An 18,451-nucleotide genomic window follows, 5' to 3' on the forward strand; every position below is an offset into this window, starting at 1 on the left:
ACACGGTCCCGCGGAGGGCACACGGTGCCGGTAAAGGGACACGGTGCCGGTGAAGGGACACAGTCCCGCTGAGGTGACACGATGCCGGTAAAGGGACACGGTGCCGGTGAAGGGACACAGTCCCGCTGAGGTGACACGGTGCCGGTAAAGGGACACGGTGCCGGTAAAGGGACACAGTCCCGCTGAGGTGACACGGTGCCGGTAAAGGGACACGGTGGCGGTGAAGGGACACGGTCCCGCGGAGGGCACACGGTGCCGGTGAAGGGACACGGTGGCGGTGAAGGGACACAGTCCCGCTGAGGGGACACAGTCCCGCTGAGGTGACACGGTGGCGGTGAAGGGACACGGTCCCGCGGAGGGGACGCTCCCGCGCAGCACGGGCGGGCCCGCGCGGGGCACGCCGGGAGCGGGGCGGGGGCCGCGCGCAGCCGCCGCTCGCCCAGCGCCGCCCCGTCCATCGTCCTCCTCCTCCTCCGCCGCCGCCGCCGCCGCCGCCTCTGCCCCGTCCCCAGCGCGGCCCGATGGTGGCGGCGGTGGCGAGGCGCGATGAGCCGCCCGTCCTCCGCCGGCCCCGGCCCTAGCAAGCCTTGCGGAAAGCAGCAGCAGCACGCCCCGTCCCCCGCCGCCGTCCTGCCGGGGACCGGCGGGGCTTCTCCGCCGCCTCCCCCTCCTCCTCCTCTTCCTCCCCCCCAGCAGCAGCAACAGCAGCAGCAGGAGCTGACCTCTCTCTTCGAGTGCCCCATCTGCTTCGACTATGTCCTGCCGCCCATCCTGCAGTGCCAGGCCGGGCACCTGGTGTGCAAGCAATGCCGGCAGCAGCTGAGCCTCTGTCCCACCTGCCGGGGCTCCCTCACCCCCAACATCAGGAACCTGGCCATGGAGAAGGTGGCCTCGGCTGTCCTCTTCCCGTGCAAGGTAAGGATGAGGAGCTGGGCAGGGGGACGGCGGGCCGCCCGGACCACCCCCGATCCCCGCACCCCTGCCAAAAACCCTCAGCCATCACCCCGATCCCCGTACCCCTGCCGAAAACCCCCAGCCATCACCCCGATCCCCGTACCCCTGCCGAAAACCCCCAGCCATCACCCCGATCCCTGCACCCCTGCCGAAAACCCCCAGCCATCACCCCCACATCCATATCCCCAGACCACCCCCCACATCCCCCTGCAGAGGACACCCAACCACCACCCCAGTTGTTGAAACTAGAATCCTCTGTTCTTTTTAAAGAAAAGGAATATCCAAGCCAGGACCTCTCCAGCTGATCTGGACGGATCAGATCTAACTGCAACAGCAGATCTAAGCACAACTCAGCCATACAGCCCATTTTATCTAAGTGCTTGCATTAGGAAAAAACAACCACAAAAGACAAGAAGAATCCATTTTAAGTGGAAACAAAAACTAAGTAAAGCTCAGCTTGAATCCAGGGCTCCATACAAGTAATGTAATATTTGCAATGAGCACGGTAGCTCTGGTTGATCACCTGTGTTTGCAGCTGACGGGTGGGAGCAGCGCATACTAGTGCTGGTGCCTTTCCTGACGGCTTGTGTTTGGTCTCTTTCCAGTATGCCACAACAGGCTGCTCCCTGACCCTCCACCACACAGAAAAGCCAAAACATGAAGCCATCTGTGAGTACCGTCCCTACTCCTGCCCGTGCCCCGGTACCTCCTGTGACTGGGAGGGATCCTTGGAAGCCGTGATGTCCCACCTCATGCACGCCCACAAAAGCATTACCACCCTTCAGGGAGAAGACATCATTTTCCTTGCCACAGACATTAACCTGCCAGGGGCAGTGGACTGGGTGATGATGCAGTCGTGCTTTGGTCAGCACTTCATGCTGGTGCTGAAGAAACAGGAGAAGTGCGAAGGTCACCAGCAGTTTTTTGCCACCGTGCTGCTCATTGGCACCCGTAAGCAGGCAGAGAACTTTCAGTACAGACTGGAGCTGCACGGCAGCTGCCACCGGCTGACCTGGGAGGCATCTCCCTGCTCCATCCACGACGGCGTGCTCGTGGCCATCCGCAACAGCAACTGCCTCGTTTTTGATACAGCCACTGCACACCTCTTTGCTGACAACGGAAACCTCGGCATCAACGTGACAATTTCTATGTGTTGCCCATGATGCATTGCTAGCAGACTCGAGCTGGCTGGATGTAGTGCTTCACTGGGGTTTGGTTTTGGTTCCTGTTTTTTACGGTGTTCAACTGTGTCATCTTGTATGCTAAGGTTTCTGACTAGCCAACGGTTGCAACTTTGGGCAGAAGAGGAACAAGAGTGTGCTGTAAGTAATCTGAGCAGGACAAGGTCTTTTAAAATTCTTGGGTGCCTTAGGAAGATTACACACACAGTTACCTTTTATAATTTAATTATATTTTATGTAAAGAGTGCTTCCATTGGATATATGGCTTAAGAGGCTCCTGTTTGGAGCACACCTATAAGCCTTTTCATCAGCAGTACAGACTCCCTCTGATGCTGGTGAGCTTTAAGAAAAGGCTTTAGTGTCACTAGAGGGTTTGGTTTGGAAGAGACTATCATCTGTTCCAGTCCTCCTGCTGTGGGCAGGGACACCTCCCACTGTCCAGGCTGCTCCAAGCCCTTTCCAACCTGGCCTTGGACACTGCCAGGGATCCAGGGGCAGCCACAACTGCTCTGGGCATCCTGTGCCAGGGCCTGCCCACCCTCCCAGGGAACAATTCCTAATTCCCAATAGCCCATCTCACCCTATCCGCTGGCAGTGGGAAGCCAGTCCCCCTTGTCTGTTACTCCAGGCCCTTGTCCAAAGTCCCTCTCCAGCTCTCTTGTAGCACCTTTAGGCACTGGAAGGAGCTCTAAGTTCTCATGATTTGCCCTCAGTGAAGCCACATTGGCTATCACAAATCACCTCCTTATTTTCCATGTGCCTTAGCATAGCTTCCAGGAGGATCTGCTCCAAGCTCTTTCCAGGCACTGAGGCGAGACCTGACCACCTGTAGTTCTCTGGATCTTCCTTATTCCTCTTTCTAATAAAAGAGGGTTATGTTTCCCCTTTCAAAGTCAGTGGGAACTCCTCTGGACTGCCTCAACTTCTCAAACACGATGGATGATAGTGGCCAAGCCACTTCCTCCACCAGTCCCTCTGAACCTGCCGGTGCATCTCATTAGGTCCCATGGACTTGTGCACCTTCAGGTCCCTTCGACCTCCTCTACCCCAGTCCTCCCCTGCTGCGGGCAGTTCTTTGTTCTCCCACTCTCTGCCTTTGCCTCCTGCGACTTGGGCAGAGTGGCTGGAGCAGCTTGCCACGAAGGCTGAGTCAGAAACATGGCTGAGTACCTCAGCCCTCTCCATGTCCCAGGGAACTGGGGCTCCCATTTCCTTCCTTAGAGGGTCCACATTCTCCTGAGTCTTCTTTTTATCACCAGTGTACCTATAGAGGTTGCTTTGCTTGTTGCCCTTAATGCCCCTGGCCAGATTTAATTCTTTCAGGCTTTAGCATTCCTAACCTGATCCCTGGCTGCTCACAATCCTCCCTGGCTGCCTGTCCTTTCCTTGTAGGTGGGGAAGGAAGGAAATCCAAGGAACCTCTCACAGGAGATGCTGTGGGGGGAACAGTAGGTACTTCAGCAATGTTTCTCCATTCCCTGCTACACCTTACAGAAGGGAAGGGCACTGGGTCAGCTGTGGTGGTGGCTTCAACAGGAAAAAGGAGAGAAGGGGCTAGGGTATGGCATGGTACATTTCACATGGAATTGCTGGCTCCTGTCTTCTTTAGGGGGATCAGGCCAGGTACAGGTGCAAGCAGGAGGCACAAGTCCCACAGACTGCAGATGGATGGAGCCAGAGACACAGGGATGTCCATGTGCAGCTGCCCTGGGACACATGCTACTATTGATTATTGTAAAAGATTCTTAATATAGCAAGAGCTTTATGGCCAGTGTCTTGTCATTTGGTATTTAAGTTTTGTTGCCATATTTCTTTTATTTTGCAATAAATATTTTGCAAAACCTGCGCTGAGGAGCCGTGCTAACCCACGAGTGCGCGGCAGCTGCTCTGCGGTTACGCCGCGTGCTCGGCCGTGCTGGATCAGCTGGGGTCCCCTGGCATGGGCTGGCTCTCCTGGCGGGGTCCTTGCCCCTGCCACCTCCCCGCCACCGTGCTGGCACCACAGCTGCCTCTGCCTGCAGCTCCCACCTCTGCCGTGGGATCGTTCTGCTTGAATCACTGACAGCAAACAGCAGCTCCCCGTGGGCTGTGCCAAACCTCGTCCCTGTGCCCTTTGCGGGAGGCAGTGAGCCACGGGGTCACACTGCCAGGGGAAGCCTCACAGGGTGGAAAATGGCAGGTAAAGGGACAGGTGAGACTTGGTGTGAATAAATACAATACAAACGAGGAAAACCAGTCCTGACTGTTCCTCCTGGGAGAGCTGTGTCCAAGCCCATAGCAGCCATCACCAGCCCTCCGAAAAGTGCACAAGAATAAGTTTAGCCTCAGTGAAGGGAAGCTCAGGCTGGCTGCAAGAACTTGGAAGTAGCCATGGAAAAAACCTCCCAAGGATTTACTCTCTAGGCACTGAACACCAACAATTAAAGATTCTACATCTGGTCTCACTTACACCGTGCTCTGGCAGAACTCTGGCAGCATCAGCCTGGTGGACTAATTGCTCCCTGCATAAGCAGGATCAAAGTCAAGCCATGCTTCCAACACCTGTTACCACCTGTGCTTTCATCAGGATTCATCAAGCAAGAATTCCTAAGGATTTGATTAATTTTTCTGTAATTCAGTAAAACTTGTAGTGGAAGGTAGTTTTCTTACTGACAGCTGGGATGTAAGAGGATTTTTGCATAAAGTAAAACTCCAAAATGTGTCTTTGAATATAGCAGGATTAATTAATTACTCCAGTGTTACCTGTAATCCACATTAGATAAGTTAACACACATTATCATTAGGTCTGTCCAGACACTCAGTTCTGAAGCAGTGGCAAACTCTTGTTAGATTTCACTTCAAAAAAACCCACACAAAATGAACCCATCACCTCGTGTCTTTTCTGACTGAAACTGAGTTTAGGATAAGGAATACCTCAGCTGGCACTGCCAAGAAAAGAGGCGTTTCCAGTTCAGGTCATTGAGCAGATAGGTGACATTCATTCAGGATTCCCTCAGGTTTCAGGTTTTCTTCCCAAGGCAGCTGATATGACTTGCCAAGTAAAAGTGTGACAGTTCCTCAAGACATTCAGAAGAGGTTATTGAGGCCTGCCTGGTTCTCGGAACAGAGCTGACCCCTCTCAAGCCCTCACACTTGAAAGGGAGGGTGAAGCACATCCAGACAGAGCTCACAGCAGACAGACCTGTATGCTGGGCAGAGCGCCAGCCAGGTGCCCTGCAGCCCACCAGGAGCACCTGCTGTGGTTCTAGAGTTCTCCCTAGAAACTATTTCCACTTCAGACACAAATTAAAATGCACGTGTCAGGGACTGATGAGTTTAGAGCGAGCACAGCTCACCTCGAGGGCCTGCCCTGGCCGTGCCTGCCGGCCCTCTGCTGTCGGGACCATGGAAGTGATCTCGCAGTGCTATGGGGAGTGCTCGGCACCGACAGACACCAGGTGAGCCACCGAGACACTGGCTGCACCTCAGCACGCTCTTTCCATCTGAAATAGAAGTGAAACTGACTTCTCTGTTGCGGAACTCACGTGCTAGTGAGACACTGCGAATTCTTACCGACAGCACAGCTAAAGCAGCACACACCTGCTCTCCCGAAGGGAATCCAAACCTGGCTGGGTTTGTGCAAGACGGTTTTCTCTCTTTTATTCTCCGAGCTGTATGTGCAGATTCCTTGGAGAGGTTCGACAGCGCCAAGTGCTACGGGAGAGATCGGGAAGATGTGTGACAAACGTGTGACACAGGTGTAAGGAATCCGCTCGGGCAGGTGTTCCAGGTGCAGACAGGTCGTGTCCGAACAGGCAGTCACGTCGGGTTGGGTAACGCGTGTCACCCCCAGTCCAGCTCCCAGCTGCTCCGGGGCTCGGCAGGCGCGGAGCGCCGGGACGGCGGGACCAGGACCGGGCGCGGCGGCTCGGGCCCCCGCCAGCACCACGGGCCCCCGCAGCCCCGCGCAGCCCGGCCGCCTCTGGCTGCCCCGTGAGAGCCGCCCCGGCTCCGCTCTCGGCCGCGGGCCCCGGGCGGTGCGGCCGGCACGGCGCCCGCAGCCCCGCCGAGGCGGGCACGGGGAACGGAGCAGCCGCAGCTGCCGCCCGGAGGAGCAGCGCCGCGGGGCAGCGGCGGCCCGGGCGGCACCGGGTACCGGGCGGGGCGGGGCGGGGCCTCGGGCGGATCCGCCCGCGCGGTCCCGGCGTGCCCCGCGCCCCCGGCGTCGCCCTGGAGACGGCGGCGCAGCGGGCCGGGCATGGACGGGCCGGGCCGGGCCGCGGAGCCCAGCGGAAGGGCGGACGATGCGGCGGGCGGGCCCCGCTGGCCCCCGGCCCCCGAGGAGGGCACACACCACCCGGCAGAGCCGCAGTGCGGGACACCCCCGGCCGGCCCGCAGCCGACCCCCACGGGCCTGCCCACCCTCCTGGCCTACAGACCCGAGTCCTCAGAGGCAAACGTACACCACGAGGTCAGTTGGGGTGGGCACTCCCCGCTGCTTCATTCACACGGTTCTATGTGGAAAACTGGGAACCAACGCCCTTTGCCGAGCCCACAAAGGAGCCCCTTCATGACAGGTTTTTCTTCTGCGAGGCTGTTGAAACAGCCTGGGCACCAAGAGGCTATGCAGCCCCCCCCCCCTCCCCGCTGCATCCTCTGTTGAGAATTTCCCAGCAGAATATTTTGTCTAAATCAGACACAAAATGTATATAAATAGGTACAGCCACCTAATACAAGCAGGGCACAAAGTTCCCCGTAACCCTTAGCAAAGTTACCAAAGAGTTAACTCAAGGCATGAGGTGGGGAGCAAGGGAATTTTGTTTCAGGATATCCAGTACCGATCCTCAAAACACACCCTGCTGTCAGCCTGTTTTGCATCTGGTCAGATGTGACCAGCTCTGTATCACCAAGTCTGCTGGTGCTTCCTCAGAAACTCCCACAACTGGAGTTTTTCTCTCTGTAATGCATTCAAATCCTCAGCTCCAGTGTTCTGTGCTCTCAGCTTCCCTGGGAAGGAGCAGAACTCACAAATACCAATCATTCCCTTTGTTTGGGGGCATTTATTGATTTATTTATAACACATCTGCTATTCTCTTTGGTGGATTCCTGAACCTAATGTTTTGAGTCATTCCAAGATATCCCAGACATGGATCTGTCGTGAGTGCCCTTAGGTGCTTTGTCACATCTGTTGCATTTTCACCGTGCTAACTGGGGATCTGGGGGCTGGTGCCCCTCGTCCTTACTCCCTGCTCTCCCCACCATTGCTGCAGGCAGAGGAGGATGCTGAGCCAACCTGCGAGTACTGTGGCAACCTGCTGAGGCCGTTCCCCTTCTCCCAGGATGTGCCTCTCTCCGAGGACCAGGAGGACGTAAGCTGGCAGGGAGGACAAGCAGGGGTTTGCTGTGGAATAGCCACGCTCACGGCTCTGCTCTCTCACCCTCTAGAAATTCTGCTGCAAGCGCAGCCGGGAGCTCTATGAGTTCATCATGAAGGAGAAGAAGAGGCTTGAGGATGCCAGCAGCCTTCCCAGAGCTGTCAGCACCCAGGAATCCCTCAGCTCTGAAGCCAACCTGCTGCTGTCAAAGGAGCAAGACAGCCAGAGGTACTGGGAGGACTGGGGATCAGGTCTGTGTAATGAACAACGGGGAGCTTTGAGGGGAATAGGAGAGTTAAGAAACCACAGGGAGAGGGATGAAAGAAGAAAAACCTTTGCTTTAGGCACCAGTCCTGATTCTCTCTGGTCCTTCTCTTTCACATAAAATACTGATCCAAACCCCATTAAAATATTCAGCTCTCCTTCCAGCAGAGCTGATGCCACTGCAGTGGCAGTCTGTTCACTGGAATCTGTGTGGGCACAATTCCTTTCTGCTGAGGTATGAGTATTTTGGTGACGCTGTGCTGCTTATTACTTGGAATTGTGAGCAGAGAGAAAAATAGATTCAGAAATTGTGTTCCTGAAGCAGGGGTATCCACTACTTGTGGCTTTCTAACACTTCTATTTTCCAGGCAGCAGAAGAGACACCTGGCTAGAGAGTTGGCTGACCAGTCTTTAAGGCTGAGTGCCACTAAAGGTGAGCTGGTATTTCCTTATGGATTTGTTTATTTATCTCAACAGTGCCTTCAGTGGAATTGCTGGTTTCTAACTGGAGGATTTTATACAGCAACATGTTCGTTCATTGTCAGATAAGCAATCTCATTAAATTAGATACAAATCATTCCAAGTCTTGTCCTCACACATGAGCACAAGAGGAGGCACATCCTCTTTGCACAGAGTTTGTAATGATTTTCAGTATGTATCTGTGATGTTTCCAGCTGAGATGCACAGAACCTGACATGAGAGAATGAGTTGGCAAAGTGAAGCCCTTAGGAAATAGGAACTGCCAAAATGAGTCTTGCCCATATTTTGCCTGATCAGGTGGATATTCCATCAATTCCTAGTCCAGGCTGTAGATGACTGAGCAGCCTTTGGATAGAGGAGTTTTGACAGGTGAACCAGATTTACGATATGGGCATGTTTTCAGAGAGGATGGCAGGGCAGTGAGGCTTCTGGAGCACTGGGATCTCAAATGGTCAGTTCCAGTGCGTGGAGCCAAATGTTATCCCAAAAAGTTGCTCTTTACACAAATGTGTGTATATATGTAACTGAAAAAAATGCTATCTTTTATCATAATTCTGTGCTCTGAAATAGCTGAGCACTTTGGACTGCCCTTGTTAGAAAATAGCCGAGACAGACTGTCAGGATGGAGCGTTTCAGCCAGGAACTCCCTCTCCCCCAGTTACAGCAGAGGTGTCGGGCAGCCCCGTGGGGGGCACTGCCAACCCTCTCTGCTGCACAGAAGCCCTCTCCCTGTGCTCTGCAGGGTTACAGCAAGCTGCATCCGCTTCCTACAAGCCTTCCCAGGAGCTCGCATCTCCCGAAGGTGGGACACCAGTGCCTGTTGCAAGTGCAGCCAAGCCCGAGCCCCGGCCTAAGAAGCCCAAGCCTGAACCCGAGCCCCAGCCCAAGGAGAAGCCTGAACCAGAATCCCAGCCCAAGGAGAAGCCTGAACCAGAATCCCAGCTCAAGGAGAAGCCTGAGCTGGAACCCCGGCCCGAGGAGGAGCCTGAGGAAGAGCCCCGGCCCGAGGAGGAGTCCGAGCTGGAGCTTTGGCCCGAGGAGGAGCCCGAGCTGGAGAATGAGCCCGAGTCCCAGCCCGAAGAGGAGCCTGAGTCCAAGAAAGAGCCCAAGCGCGACAAGAAGCCCATGTCCCGCAGTGTCCTCTGCTATGAATTCAGTCTTCTGGGGAAGAAGGCAGGTACCTGCGGCCGACAGCGACGGGAGCACCTTGGACATGTCAGCACTCCAAGCTGGCAGAGCCTGGCAGTGCCCATTTTCACAGGGCAGCTGTGCCAGACTGCCCTCATCCATTTTATCCTTCCAATCTTAGGTGGGGAAGGGTAAATTGGTGCAGAAGTACTACAAAAATGGAAAGAAATTCCTTACCATGCTCCCAGATGGAACATCACAGTTATTGTATCCTTTACAGGGTTCACTTGCCTGCCTTAGTCCAGGTCTATTATTAATTTTAAGTGTGTCCCCGTCCGCTTTATTACAACCCAGCTCATCGATCCCACTTGCTCTGAGGAGCAGCAGCAGTGAAACTTGACACAGCTCCTGGGCTGAGGTTTCAAAGAACAGCCAGCTCCAATGAGCAGTAGCTTCCAAGACCCAGCCCAAGGAAGCAGCACACTTTTTAACACTGTGCTCTGGGTAATGTATCAGTTTTTACACTCCAAAGTAGTACTCAGAAGTATTTAGTGTGTAATAACAGATCAACCAAGCAAAGCAGGGGGTTACAAACACCTTACCTAGTGGCAGCTATCCATCTGGAAACCTGGCCATCATCATTGCACAAGCCAGAGACCAGCTGATGTGCATAGTACAGGAAGACGAGCCAAGGACAGCCAAAATCCGAGCACTGTTTCAGTCTGATGGCAGGAGCACATGCTATTACCCTTCCGGAGATGAGTGGTGCGTTCAGCAGCTTTGCTGTCTCCTCTGTGCATTGACATTCCAAAGGCCGTAAAGACTATTTTTAATAGTATCCAAAAAGAGACAAATTTAGCAGCTCATAGGCCCTGCTTCAGGTGCCCCCAGAGCAGCAAGGCAACCCAGCTGTGCCTTGAGAGGTGGGACAGACCCCACCCCTGCTGTGCCTCTGTCCCATCCCTCAGAGGAATAAGAGACCTTCTGCCACAAGAGCTTACAGGGCTCAGAGCTTCCATTTCCCTTTCTTTAGGATAAATATGAGTATGCAGGGTGGGCAGTATTTGGACCAAGCAGGCAACAGGGTAAGAAGGTGGATGTGGCCGAACTTGTTACCAGAACCCCAGGTCCCACTGAGCCCCATTTTCATCTCCCTGAACCACTACGTGGGGGTCAGGATCCTGGCCCAGGACAAGATCTTCGTCTCCTTCCTCGCCATGGGGCGACAAGCAAAACTCAACATGGGAACCAAAGTGCAGGTAATTGTTCCTGTGCTGAGCCACTCCCCACAGCGGGAGTGGGGCAGCCAGGGAAGCTCCCCTCCCTCTGTGCTTATCCTGTGTATCCCGTGACGGATGCTCCCTATGTTGTCCCATGCTCCATCCCCAAAAAGAAAGCTGTGGAGATGCACATATTCCTGCCACTCCTATGGAGATGGGACACTTGCCAGCCCCAGCTCCCTGCAAGGGGCCACAGTGTGGGACTCCACTCCCAGGCAGATGCCTGGCAACATCCCCAAGGTCACCCTGGCTCTATGATCCATGTGGGCAGGGTGCATGGCAGCTCCTTTCCTCCGCAGGCTCCTGTCCCAGGGGCAGGTTTGTCTGCTGGAGATGGAAGCCCCGTGCCCAGCCGGGGTGGCTCTGCTGCCACATGTGCTCTGTTCTGCAGGTCAGCACCGACAGCCAGCTGCCTCCTCCAGCCCGGCTGGGTGAGGACGAGCTGCTGCTGCTCGCCTTCCGCGTGAAGATCCTGCAGCTCTTCAACAGGATGCGGGGATGCCTCAACTTCCCCTCCAGTGAGCAGTGGAACAAAATGCAGCCTCCCATGTACCTCATCAGCCAGGCTGTGAAGATCCTGGAGCTCTGCATGACTGCTGACATAAGTGATGAGCTGGCCAACTCCATCAAGGCGATAGTAAATGCCCAGCAGCTCTGACCAGTGTGTGTGTGGTGTAAGGGAAAATGAGCCAGAGACAGTCCCTTGACACTGTGGCACCTGCATATGCTCAGCAGGATTTCTCCTCTGGCCCTGCCTGCCCTGGTGCAGAGCAAAGGGCAGTCCAGGGCTGATCCACACAGCCCCAAATGGGTCTTGCTCAGGGCACGGTGCCAGCCCGCAGTGACAGCACCTTGGCCACAGAGGCACGGGAGGGCTTTGCTCAGGCAATCCCGTGCTCCACAGCAGTGCACTGCTCCTGAGCAGGCCCCCTTCTGTCTCCAGCCCCAGCTGAGTAGTCACCGCAGCCCTCGGGAAGGCACAAGGCACAAAGGCACAGCTGAGCCAGGGCTTGGCACAGCTACACAGGTACTGCTCTGCCGCTCCTGATAAGAAGGTGGCATCAGCAGGAAGCCCCAGGTGTTCCTGGTGCCCATGCCTACGGCAGCTCAGCCAGCTGCAGGTACAAGGCAGGGTGGTTCCCTGCACAGAGAGTGACAAATGCCCTCAGAGTGCCCAAAGCAATCACCTATGCTTGGCTCCAGGGAGCACCAGCTGCAGCCTGCGATGGGCTCTGGTTCAAGCACTGCAAACACAGAGCTATCCGTGGGTGTTTAGAGGCTCAAGGTGCTGCAGCCTCTCAGAGCTGCCCTTGAAACTAGGGGTGCACCTGGCCAGCTTCCCCCAGGGAGGCCACACCTGAACTGTGGCAGGTGCCTAAAGGATAAGACCAAGCCCCATGTACCCTTCCCCACACTGGAGGTTCTTAGGGGCATACACATGACAAATACAAGGTCAGTAACTTTGGAAAGTTGGCTTTTTATGCAGTTTTTCAATTGCAGTTCCAAGAATGTCCATCGGTGACAAACCAGGTACTTCACACAGGAAATGGGAACTCTTTATTTCAATTAATGTTCTTGGGTTCTGTTCAGGACAGCAGGAAGGCCCAGCTCATCTCTCAAATGGCCAAGGAAGAACTGCTGGAGCTGGTCCACATGATTAAAGAGCAGCTGATCTTAATTTTCACTGAAGTCACCAAGTGATGTAACAATTCCGCATATAATTTTGCTTATATAATTCAGTATATAATGCACTGTTCGACTCTGCCATAGATTTTGAAAAATATACAAACCTGTTTTAACCACATTAAAGAGATTTGATAGACAGCTATCAATTACTCAACAGTTTAGGACAATATCAGACACTCCTATAACTTCATTTTAAACTACAAAAACATAAATTCATATAAAATACAACAGATTAAACAAACTTCTCTTTTTCCAAGGAAAAATTAGGTATCAACTCAATCTGCCATAGTGTGAAACATGAATATAAAATAAGTTACCATTAGTAATGCCTGCATTTCTGATCTCTGAACTGGTCGAATGAAGTCTTAAAAAAACTATACAGTATTATTGCACTCGTGGCTGTGCAGTGTGGACTGGCCAGCACTGAAACAGGGCTCATTGAGTGTTTGTCCAGGAGGCACAACGTGGCTGCAAGAGAGGCATCCAGCCTGCACCAACAGCAGCTGTCTTCAGTGCAGGCCTTCATGGGTCTGCAGCACGTGGCCCGGGAACCACCACCCAATGCCTGTGGAGAGACACCTGGGTTAGAGTCAGCAACAGCCCTGCAGCACAGCAGCACACCTGCACTGAGCCAGCCCCAAGGTGGGGAATCGTAAGCCACAGGTGACACAGGGACGTGGAAGTGCTTGGTCATAAAGTACCTACAGGATGTGAACTCCACGCTACCAAAAGCTGTGGAGCTTTTGCAGAGGAATGGGGCAGGACACCAGAGCATGACATTGTTCTGCTCTCCAGGGTTAAGCAAGGAATAGACAGCATCCTGTTCCCCAAGGCTCTGGAATTCAACTGGGTTAAAAGCCAGGGAGACCTTAAGCCCCAGGACAGAGGCAATTGTAATGCACAAAGCAGTGTTCCTGATCTCTGCACCACAGCTTCACTGACATTAGGCCTTCTGCCTGTAGTAACACACATTCTCCTGCATCATGGAATGCCAGCTTCCTGCTCTGAGACAGGCAGAATGAGCCACATCCCAAAACCTCCCACCCAAACAGCCTCTGTGACACCACATGTGGCAGTTTTAACATCATGGGAGCTGGTTCTCCAGAAAAACATTTAACTGAACAAACACACAATGCTAAAATCCAGTCTCCGGCGTGCCTGTCTTACATGGGCAAACACACTGGAGGAGACTGGAGGAGACTTACGAGAAGTTTCAGTGCTGATCGATGGGGCTATGATCGATGATGGGGCATTGACTCCATGTGCACATTGAGCTTCATCTCGTTATCAAGGATCTGTACAAGCTGCTGCATGGAAGGGAGGTGGCCAGACTCCAGCTTAGACCACACTGGGACATCTAGTGCAGAATACACACGGGAGAGAAGCACCGTTACACTGGGAGCATCAGAAAACAGGCCGAGCTGGTGTAAACATGGAATTGAGAAGCTCTAGGAAACTGTCTGAGCTGGTACTGATCTATGTTGAGGAAAGCATCCGAATCAACAATGCTTCCAACCTCTGGCTATGCTGAATCCCAGCCCAACTAGGAGAGCAAAGTGTCTAATGCTTCCATTTAGAAGTGTATCATATTGATGGAGAGGTGTAGAATATCCATTGACATTCCCCTCTACCTGAAAAATCAGTACTGCTGTCCATCAGTACTGATAATCCGGTAATAGTAATGGATTCTTTAGGATTCCAAAGCTAAAGCATGCTGCAGAACAGACAGGAAAAGCATCTAATTGGAAAGTACATGCCCCTAGCTGATGGTTTCTTATTTAATGCCCATCACACACAAAGAAAGAACATAACACAGTTATTCCAAGGCACCAAATATCCCTCTGAGAAAGTTTTTACAGACCTGTTCTAGAATATCTGACATCTGTATAAATTGCTTTATAAGACTCTTATGATTTTCATTATTTATTCTGATAGACAACACCTGAAGATCCAAATGGATGGCAATTTCCACATATCACAAATTTACTGACACCATCCCTCATTCTCCACACCCCACAGCCCTCACATGTGTATACGTGACACCCCTCAAACAAAGTCTGAGCTCACCATTCAAAGTGATTTCAAAAGCCCCAGTGGACATACACTGGTTCTCAATCATGTTGCTCAGGAAGAAGACCATCATGCAGGCGTACACCTGGAAGGGAACAAAGACCCACACAGATCTCAGCCATGTCAGGCACACCTGCTGTTGTTCACAGGTGCCTCTGAACTCCCTGTCATTGCTCAAGGAACGTTCCCATCTACAGACACCTCCCTTTCCTCCTTTTACAGACTGCACCTTGCCTTCCCCAGAAAAGCACCAAACCAGCTCCAACCCCATCCAACTCGCAGCCTCTGCACGCCTCTGGACCCAGCACAGGCAGCTGCAGGGGGCTGGCAGTGTGACATGGGAACTCAACTGTCCCCAGACACAGCCTGTCACTGTCACAGCAATCTCCAGATCACAGAGCCAAGGGCCCAGCCACAAACAGCAGAGCAAGGCAAGTCCCATGCATAGGAACCACCGACCCTCCTGCACACCTCCAAGCTCTTCATCTGGAATTTTCTCTGTGCATGGGTGACTAAGGAGGAAAGGACAGCACCTTCAGCAGTGCAGCTCCTCCCTCACCACCAGCACCTCTCCAATTTCCTTTTCCTGTTCACAGGCACACTCGCACAAGTCACTGCAACACCACAGAACCTGGCACAGGGACAACAGCCACGCACTGCGGCCAGCCCAGCCAAGCACGGAGCTGGCCCATTTAATTCAAATGGAAATATTACAGCTTCTGGGCATGCAAATTGGCCAGTGAAAGACACAGGGCACTAGGCAGCTCAGCATGAAGGTCTGTAAATTAGTTTAGTTTAGTGGAATAAATCTGGAACAAGGTTACTCTAAATCAGAGTACAAAACCCTGAATCTACTGGCATCATCAGTACTGACTCATGGGAATATTCTCCCACAATGTCATGCCAGTCTGCTCTCCAAAAACACCCACAACATTTCAACTTCATTTTTCTAACACCCTTCTAATTGCTGCCTAATCTATCAGGAGTCTGATGGAAGCATCAACTGCAAAACCATTATGAGACAACAGAGAAGGGAAACGGTAATTTTAACATCAACAATACTGGCTTGAAATGCTCTTCTTGAGCCCTAAAAAATAAAGAACTCTTTTATCGTCTTTGTCAGCACTTTAACTTCAGCTGCCCCTCTGCAGTAGCAGCAGCTTGGAAAGAGATCACAGAAGCACACCTGGCTTTGTCAAAAGCGTAAAGCACAACTGGTAAAATTATTCTACTGTAAGGCTGCAGCATATGAAAGGTAAATCAGTCAGAACTGAGGGACTCACAGCACACCCTCATGAAGTAACTCTGAAGCTGCTTTTTTAGATTAAAAGAAGTATGTCCTTTACCTTGTTTTCCTGGCCCCACTGCCAGATGCTTGGAGCTTGCATGCCAAAGAAAGCAAAAGGGTCCTTGCCAACGATGATTAAGCCAATTAATACTAGTTTGAAGACAGACAGGAAGGATGCTATGTGCCTGTTGGAGACAACACACACCAGTGACTGAAGGTTCAGTTCCTACTTCACCACACACAACTGTAATTCACATCACTGGGAGACAGTATGTCAAATCAAATGTTTCAGGGGAAGTACAAAACTTTCCACGGTTTGTCTCACTGTAAAAGAACCCCAAACCAAATCAAACCAACAAAACAAAAAAGCAACACACATAACAACACCTCCAATAAGGCCCTGCTTCTGCACAGCACCCCAGAATGCCACCTTCCTGTAAAACACAGATTCTTTTGCTCCTCAGCAGACTTCAAATGGGACTTTGCTTTTATGCCTGGCTAACAGATTGAGTTTCTAAAGCTGTGCCATATTACAGACATGTCTGACTGACGGGCACCACTTCCTGTGGAGCATTTCCCAGTGATGTGCAACTCCCCAGAGCCAGCCCACGCGGAGGCACTGCTCCCCGCAGCCTCCCACCACCACAACCCTGCCAGAAATCGGGCCAACGAGCGTTCCAGGAGCCACCCAGTAACTATGGCATCACTCTCCAGCGTGGGCACACTGCTTTAACAGGAATAACACTGTTTTGCCTTCTTCTGAATTTCTTTGGGCTTTCCCCCCACAGCTGCAGCAAAGGCCACTCTGGCAGCCCCTAACCTGAGGTGAGCTCTCCCTGACTCAGATGTTAACACTGAACTTTTCCTTCCTCTGTGTCCTTAACCCATTACAGGCATTTGTCACTAAGTGCATAAGCCTGAGCAACAAATTGAATTTATGTCCAGATACAGCATGAAGAAAAGCTAGGAAAATTCACTGTTTCAAAAACAAGTTATGTAATTTATTTTAGGTTGGATATGACAGGCCTCATCATACAGATATACAGATAGTGATACTTGTATGGAAAACTAAGGCAGCTACCTGGAGGGCAGAAAATCACATACAAGAAAACCATACGAGCGTCCTTGTATGCAATCGCAGTAGAAAATCCCTTCAAGTTTATATTTTCAGTATTATTTCAGTGTGAGTGCATGTGTTTAGCAGTGGAAAGCAGACAGACAGAGAGCACACAGCATGAGGCACACGCTCACCTATAGATAGGTTGAGGAAGGTAGTTCTCCCCTTCGATTCGGATGTCTGGGTACCGCTGGCTGATGACCCGCATGTACTCCTCAAACACCCGCCTGTAGCCTCAGGAGACACTGAACACAGACAGCATGGTCACCACAGCTCCAGGGCTGCGCTGCTCAGCAGCACTCACCCTCCTCAGAGCCCCATCAAACTAAAATAGAACTCACATTTTTTATGGCACAGAGAAAACCTCATCTGCAGTGAAATTACACATCACAAATCCCAACAGGTAAGCCCTGGGTGTGACACTGATTTGCTCCACATCCCAGCACAGACACAGAGTTCTGGAAATACTCACTTAAGCATCAAATCACACGCTTTCCCTGCAAAAATCTGTAAAGTTACGATTAATTTAGGAAGTCAATGTAAGCAATCCCTTGTTCTGTGCCGAAAAAGTCTTCACACAGAACGTCTGAATCCCTCTCTGGGACTGTCCAGACAGGCAATGTCTTTTCCAGCCATCTCTATGTCAGCACGACAAAGAAACTGCAGGAGTTAAATATTCCCGAGCTGTCCTCTGCCTCGCCTTTCAGCAGCCGCCTCTATAAAACTGCGGTAAACCGCCGAAGACCCCGAACGCGGCACTTTTCGCTGAGCGCTTCTGCGGTGCCTCAAGGACCCGCAGGGCCCGCCCAGGCTCGGCTCCGGCCTCCACCTGGCCCGGCGCACCCCGACGGCCGGGAACCGTAGTGACGAGTGCTCCGGGCCTGTGGAGTTTTCTCGCCGCCAACAGGCTCCGTGCTGCTGACACCATCGGCAACACCGCCGGAAAGGTGCAAAGGTGCCCGAACGCACCGACTGCAATACGGGCACAGAACCAACACACAAAATTACAGCCATTGCTAAGACATCGGTTCCTCCCAAACGCTAATCCCGCACCAGCACAACGCCATACACGGCATTAAAGGGCCCGAAAAGCGCGATTTTATGGCGAGTGGCCGTAGAGCAGGACCCACTGAAAGAGCCGCCGCCCGCGGCCCGGTGCCGCCTCCCACGCTCCAACAAGGCCGGGCTCCCCGACAGGTCGCCTGGGGCGAGGCGGCCCCTGGCCCTGGGGGAGGCCCCTCCATGGACAAGAGCGAGCGAGGCCGCCGCAGCGCTGAGGGAAAAGAAGGGAAGAAAAAGGAACGAGGGAGGGAGAGGCGACGGCCCGGCGGACGCCGCCATTTTGGCCGTCGCCATCTTGGCGGGCGCCCCTCACCAGATCTGAAACTTGAGCAGCGGCCCGGTGGCGTAGGCCATGCGCAGCTTCTTCGCCGGCAGCCCGCCCTGCTCCGCCGCCGCGGCGCCGCCGCCGCCCGGTGCCGCCGCCAGCCCCGCCAGCAGCAGCAGCAGCAGCAGCAGCCGCCGCAGCCCCGCCGCTCGCATCTCGCCGCCGCCGCCGCCGCCGCTGAGGCACCGCGCGCGCGCCGCCTCGCCAAGGTCACGCGCGCGGCGGGGCGGGGCCATGGCCGGAGCCCCGCCCCCGCGCGCCC

At 53.3% G+C, this 18,451-nt stretch overlaps 3 protein-coding genes and 1 long non-coding RNA gene across 5 annotated transcripts; 2 read left to right on the forward strand and 2 right to left on the reverse strand.

Annotated features, from left to right (window-relative positions):
• The first annotated feature begins 421 nt into the window (after positions 1-421).
• On the forward strand, positions 422-3,981 carry SIAH2 (siah E3 ubiquitin protein ligase 2). Of its 2 annotated transcripts, XR_011680931.1 has the most exons (3): positions 422-915; positions 1,560-2,276; positions 3,528-3,981. XR_011680931.1 is itself a non-coding variant. In XM_071438298.1 (2 exons), exons 1-2 carry the CDS (start codon positions 547-549, stop codon positions 2,115-2,117), a joined length of 927 nt encoding a protein of 308 aa, XP_071294399.1. In that variant the 5' UTR covers positions 422-546; the 3' UTR covers positions 2,118-3,981. The 2 variants fall into 2 exon arrangements, 1 of the variants encoding a protein (XP_071294399.1); XM_071438298.1 differs by having other exon boundaries at positions 1,560-3,981.
• On the reverse strand, positions 1,362-5,708 carry LOC139595214 (uncharacterized). Its single transcript, XR_011680933.1, has 2 exons — positions 5,471-5,708; positions 1,362-2,246 (listed from the first exon to the last, which is right to left on the reverse strand). It is a non-coding gene; the product is annotated as an uncharacterized lncRNA (long non-coding RNA).
• A 536-nt stretch (positions 5,709-6,244) lies between these two features.
• On the forward strand, positions 6,245-11,975 carry ERICH6 (glutamate rich 6). The gene is made up of 9 exons (XM_071438291.1): positions 6,245-6,585; positions 7,385-7,483; positions 7,560-7,717; positions 8,122-8,186; positions 8,976-9,406; positions 9,543-9,628; positions 9,974-10,126; positions 10,395-10,620; positions 11,033-11,975. Exons 1-9 carry the CDS (start codon positions 6,373-6,375, stop codon positions 11,297-11,299), a joined length of 1,698 nt encoding a protein of 565 aa, XP_071294392.1. The 5' UTR covers positions 6,245-6,372; the 3' UTR covers positions 11,300-11,975.
• A 197-nt stretch (positions 11,976-12,172) lies between these two features.
• Positions 12,173-18,440, reverse strand: SELENOT (selenoprotein T). The gene is made up of 6 exons (XM_071438300.1): positions 18,178-18,440; positions 16,937-17,047; positions 15,744-15,870; positions 14,395-14,482; positions 13,533-13,684; positions 12,173-12,892 (listed from the first exon to the last, which is right to left on the reverse strand). Exons 1-5 carry the CDS (start codon positions 18,423-18,425, stop codon positions 13,560-13,562), a joined length of 699 nt encoding a protein of 232 aa, XP_071294401.1. The 5' UTR covers positions 18,426-18,440; the 3' UTR covers positions 12,173-12,892; positions 13,533-13,559.
• Positions 18,441-18,451: the final 11 nt, after the last annotated feature.

This window comes from Agelaius tricolor, unplaced genomic scaffold (genome assembly GCF_023055355.1).
Source record: "Agelaius tricolor isolate 1412-34295 unplaced genomic scaffold, bAgeTri1.0.p SCAF_12, whole genome shotgun sequence".
NCBI classification, from domain to species: Eukaryota; Metazoa; Chordata; class Aves; order Passeriformes; family Icteridae; genus Agelaius; species Agelaius tricolor.

Bases quoted from the DNA above. Each gene is read 5' to 3' on its own strand.
- ERICH6 (XM_071438291.1), top strand. From the start codon at position 6,373: ATGGACGGGCCGGGCCGGGCCGCGGAGCCCAGCGGAAGGGCGGACGAT. The intron at 7,484-7,559 runs GTAAGCTGGCAG...CTCACCCTCTAG, and splicing joins TCTCCGAGGACCAGGAGGAC to AAATTCTGCTGCAAGCGCAG. The intron at 10,127-10,394 runs GTGCGTTCAGCA...CCCTTTCTTTAG, and splicing joins TACCCTTCCGGAGATGAGTG to GATAAATATGAGTATGCAGG.
- SIAH2 (XM_071438298.1), top strand. From the start codon at position 547: ATGAGCCGCCCGTCCTCCGCCGGCCCCGGCCCTAGCAAGCCTTGCGGA. The intron at 916-1,559 runs GTAAGGATGAGG...GTCTCTTTCCAG, and splicing joins CTGTCCTCTTCCCGTGCAAG to TATGCCACAACAGGCTGCTC.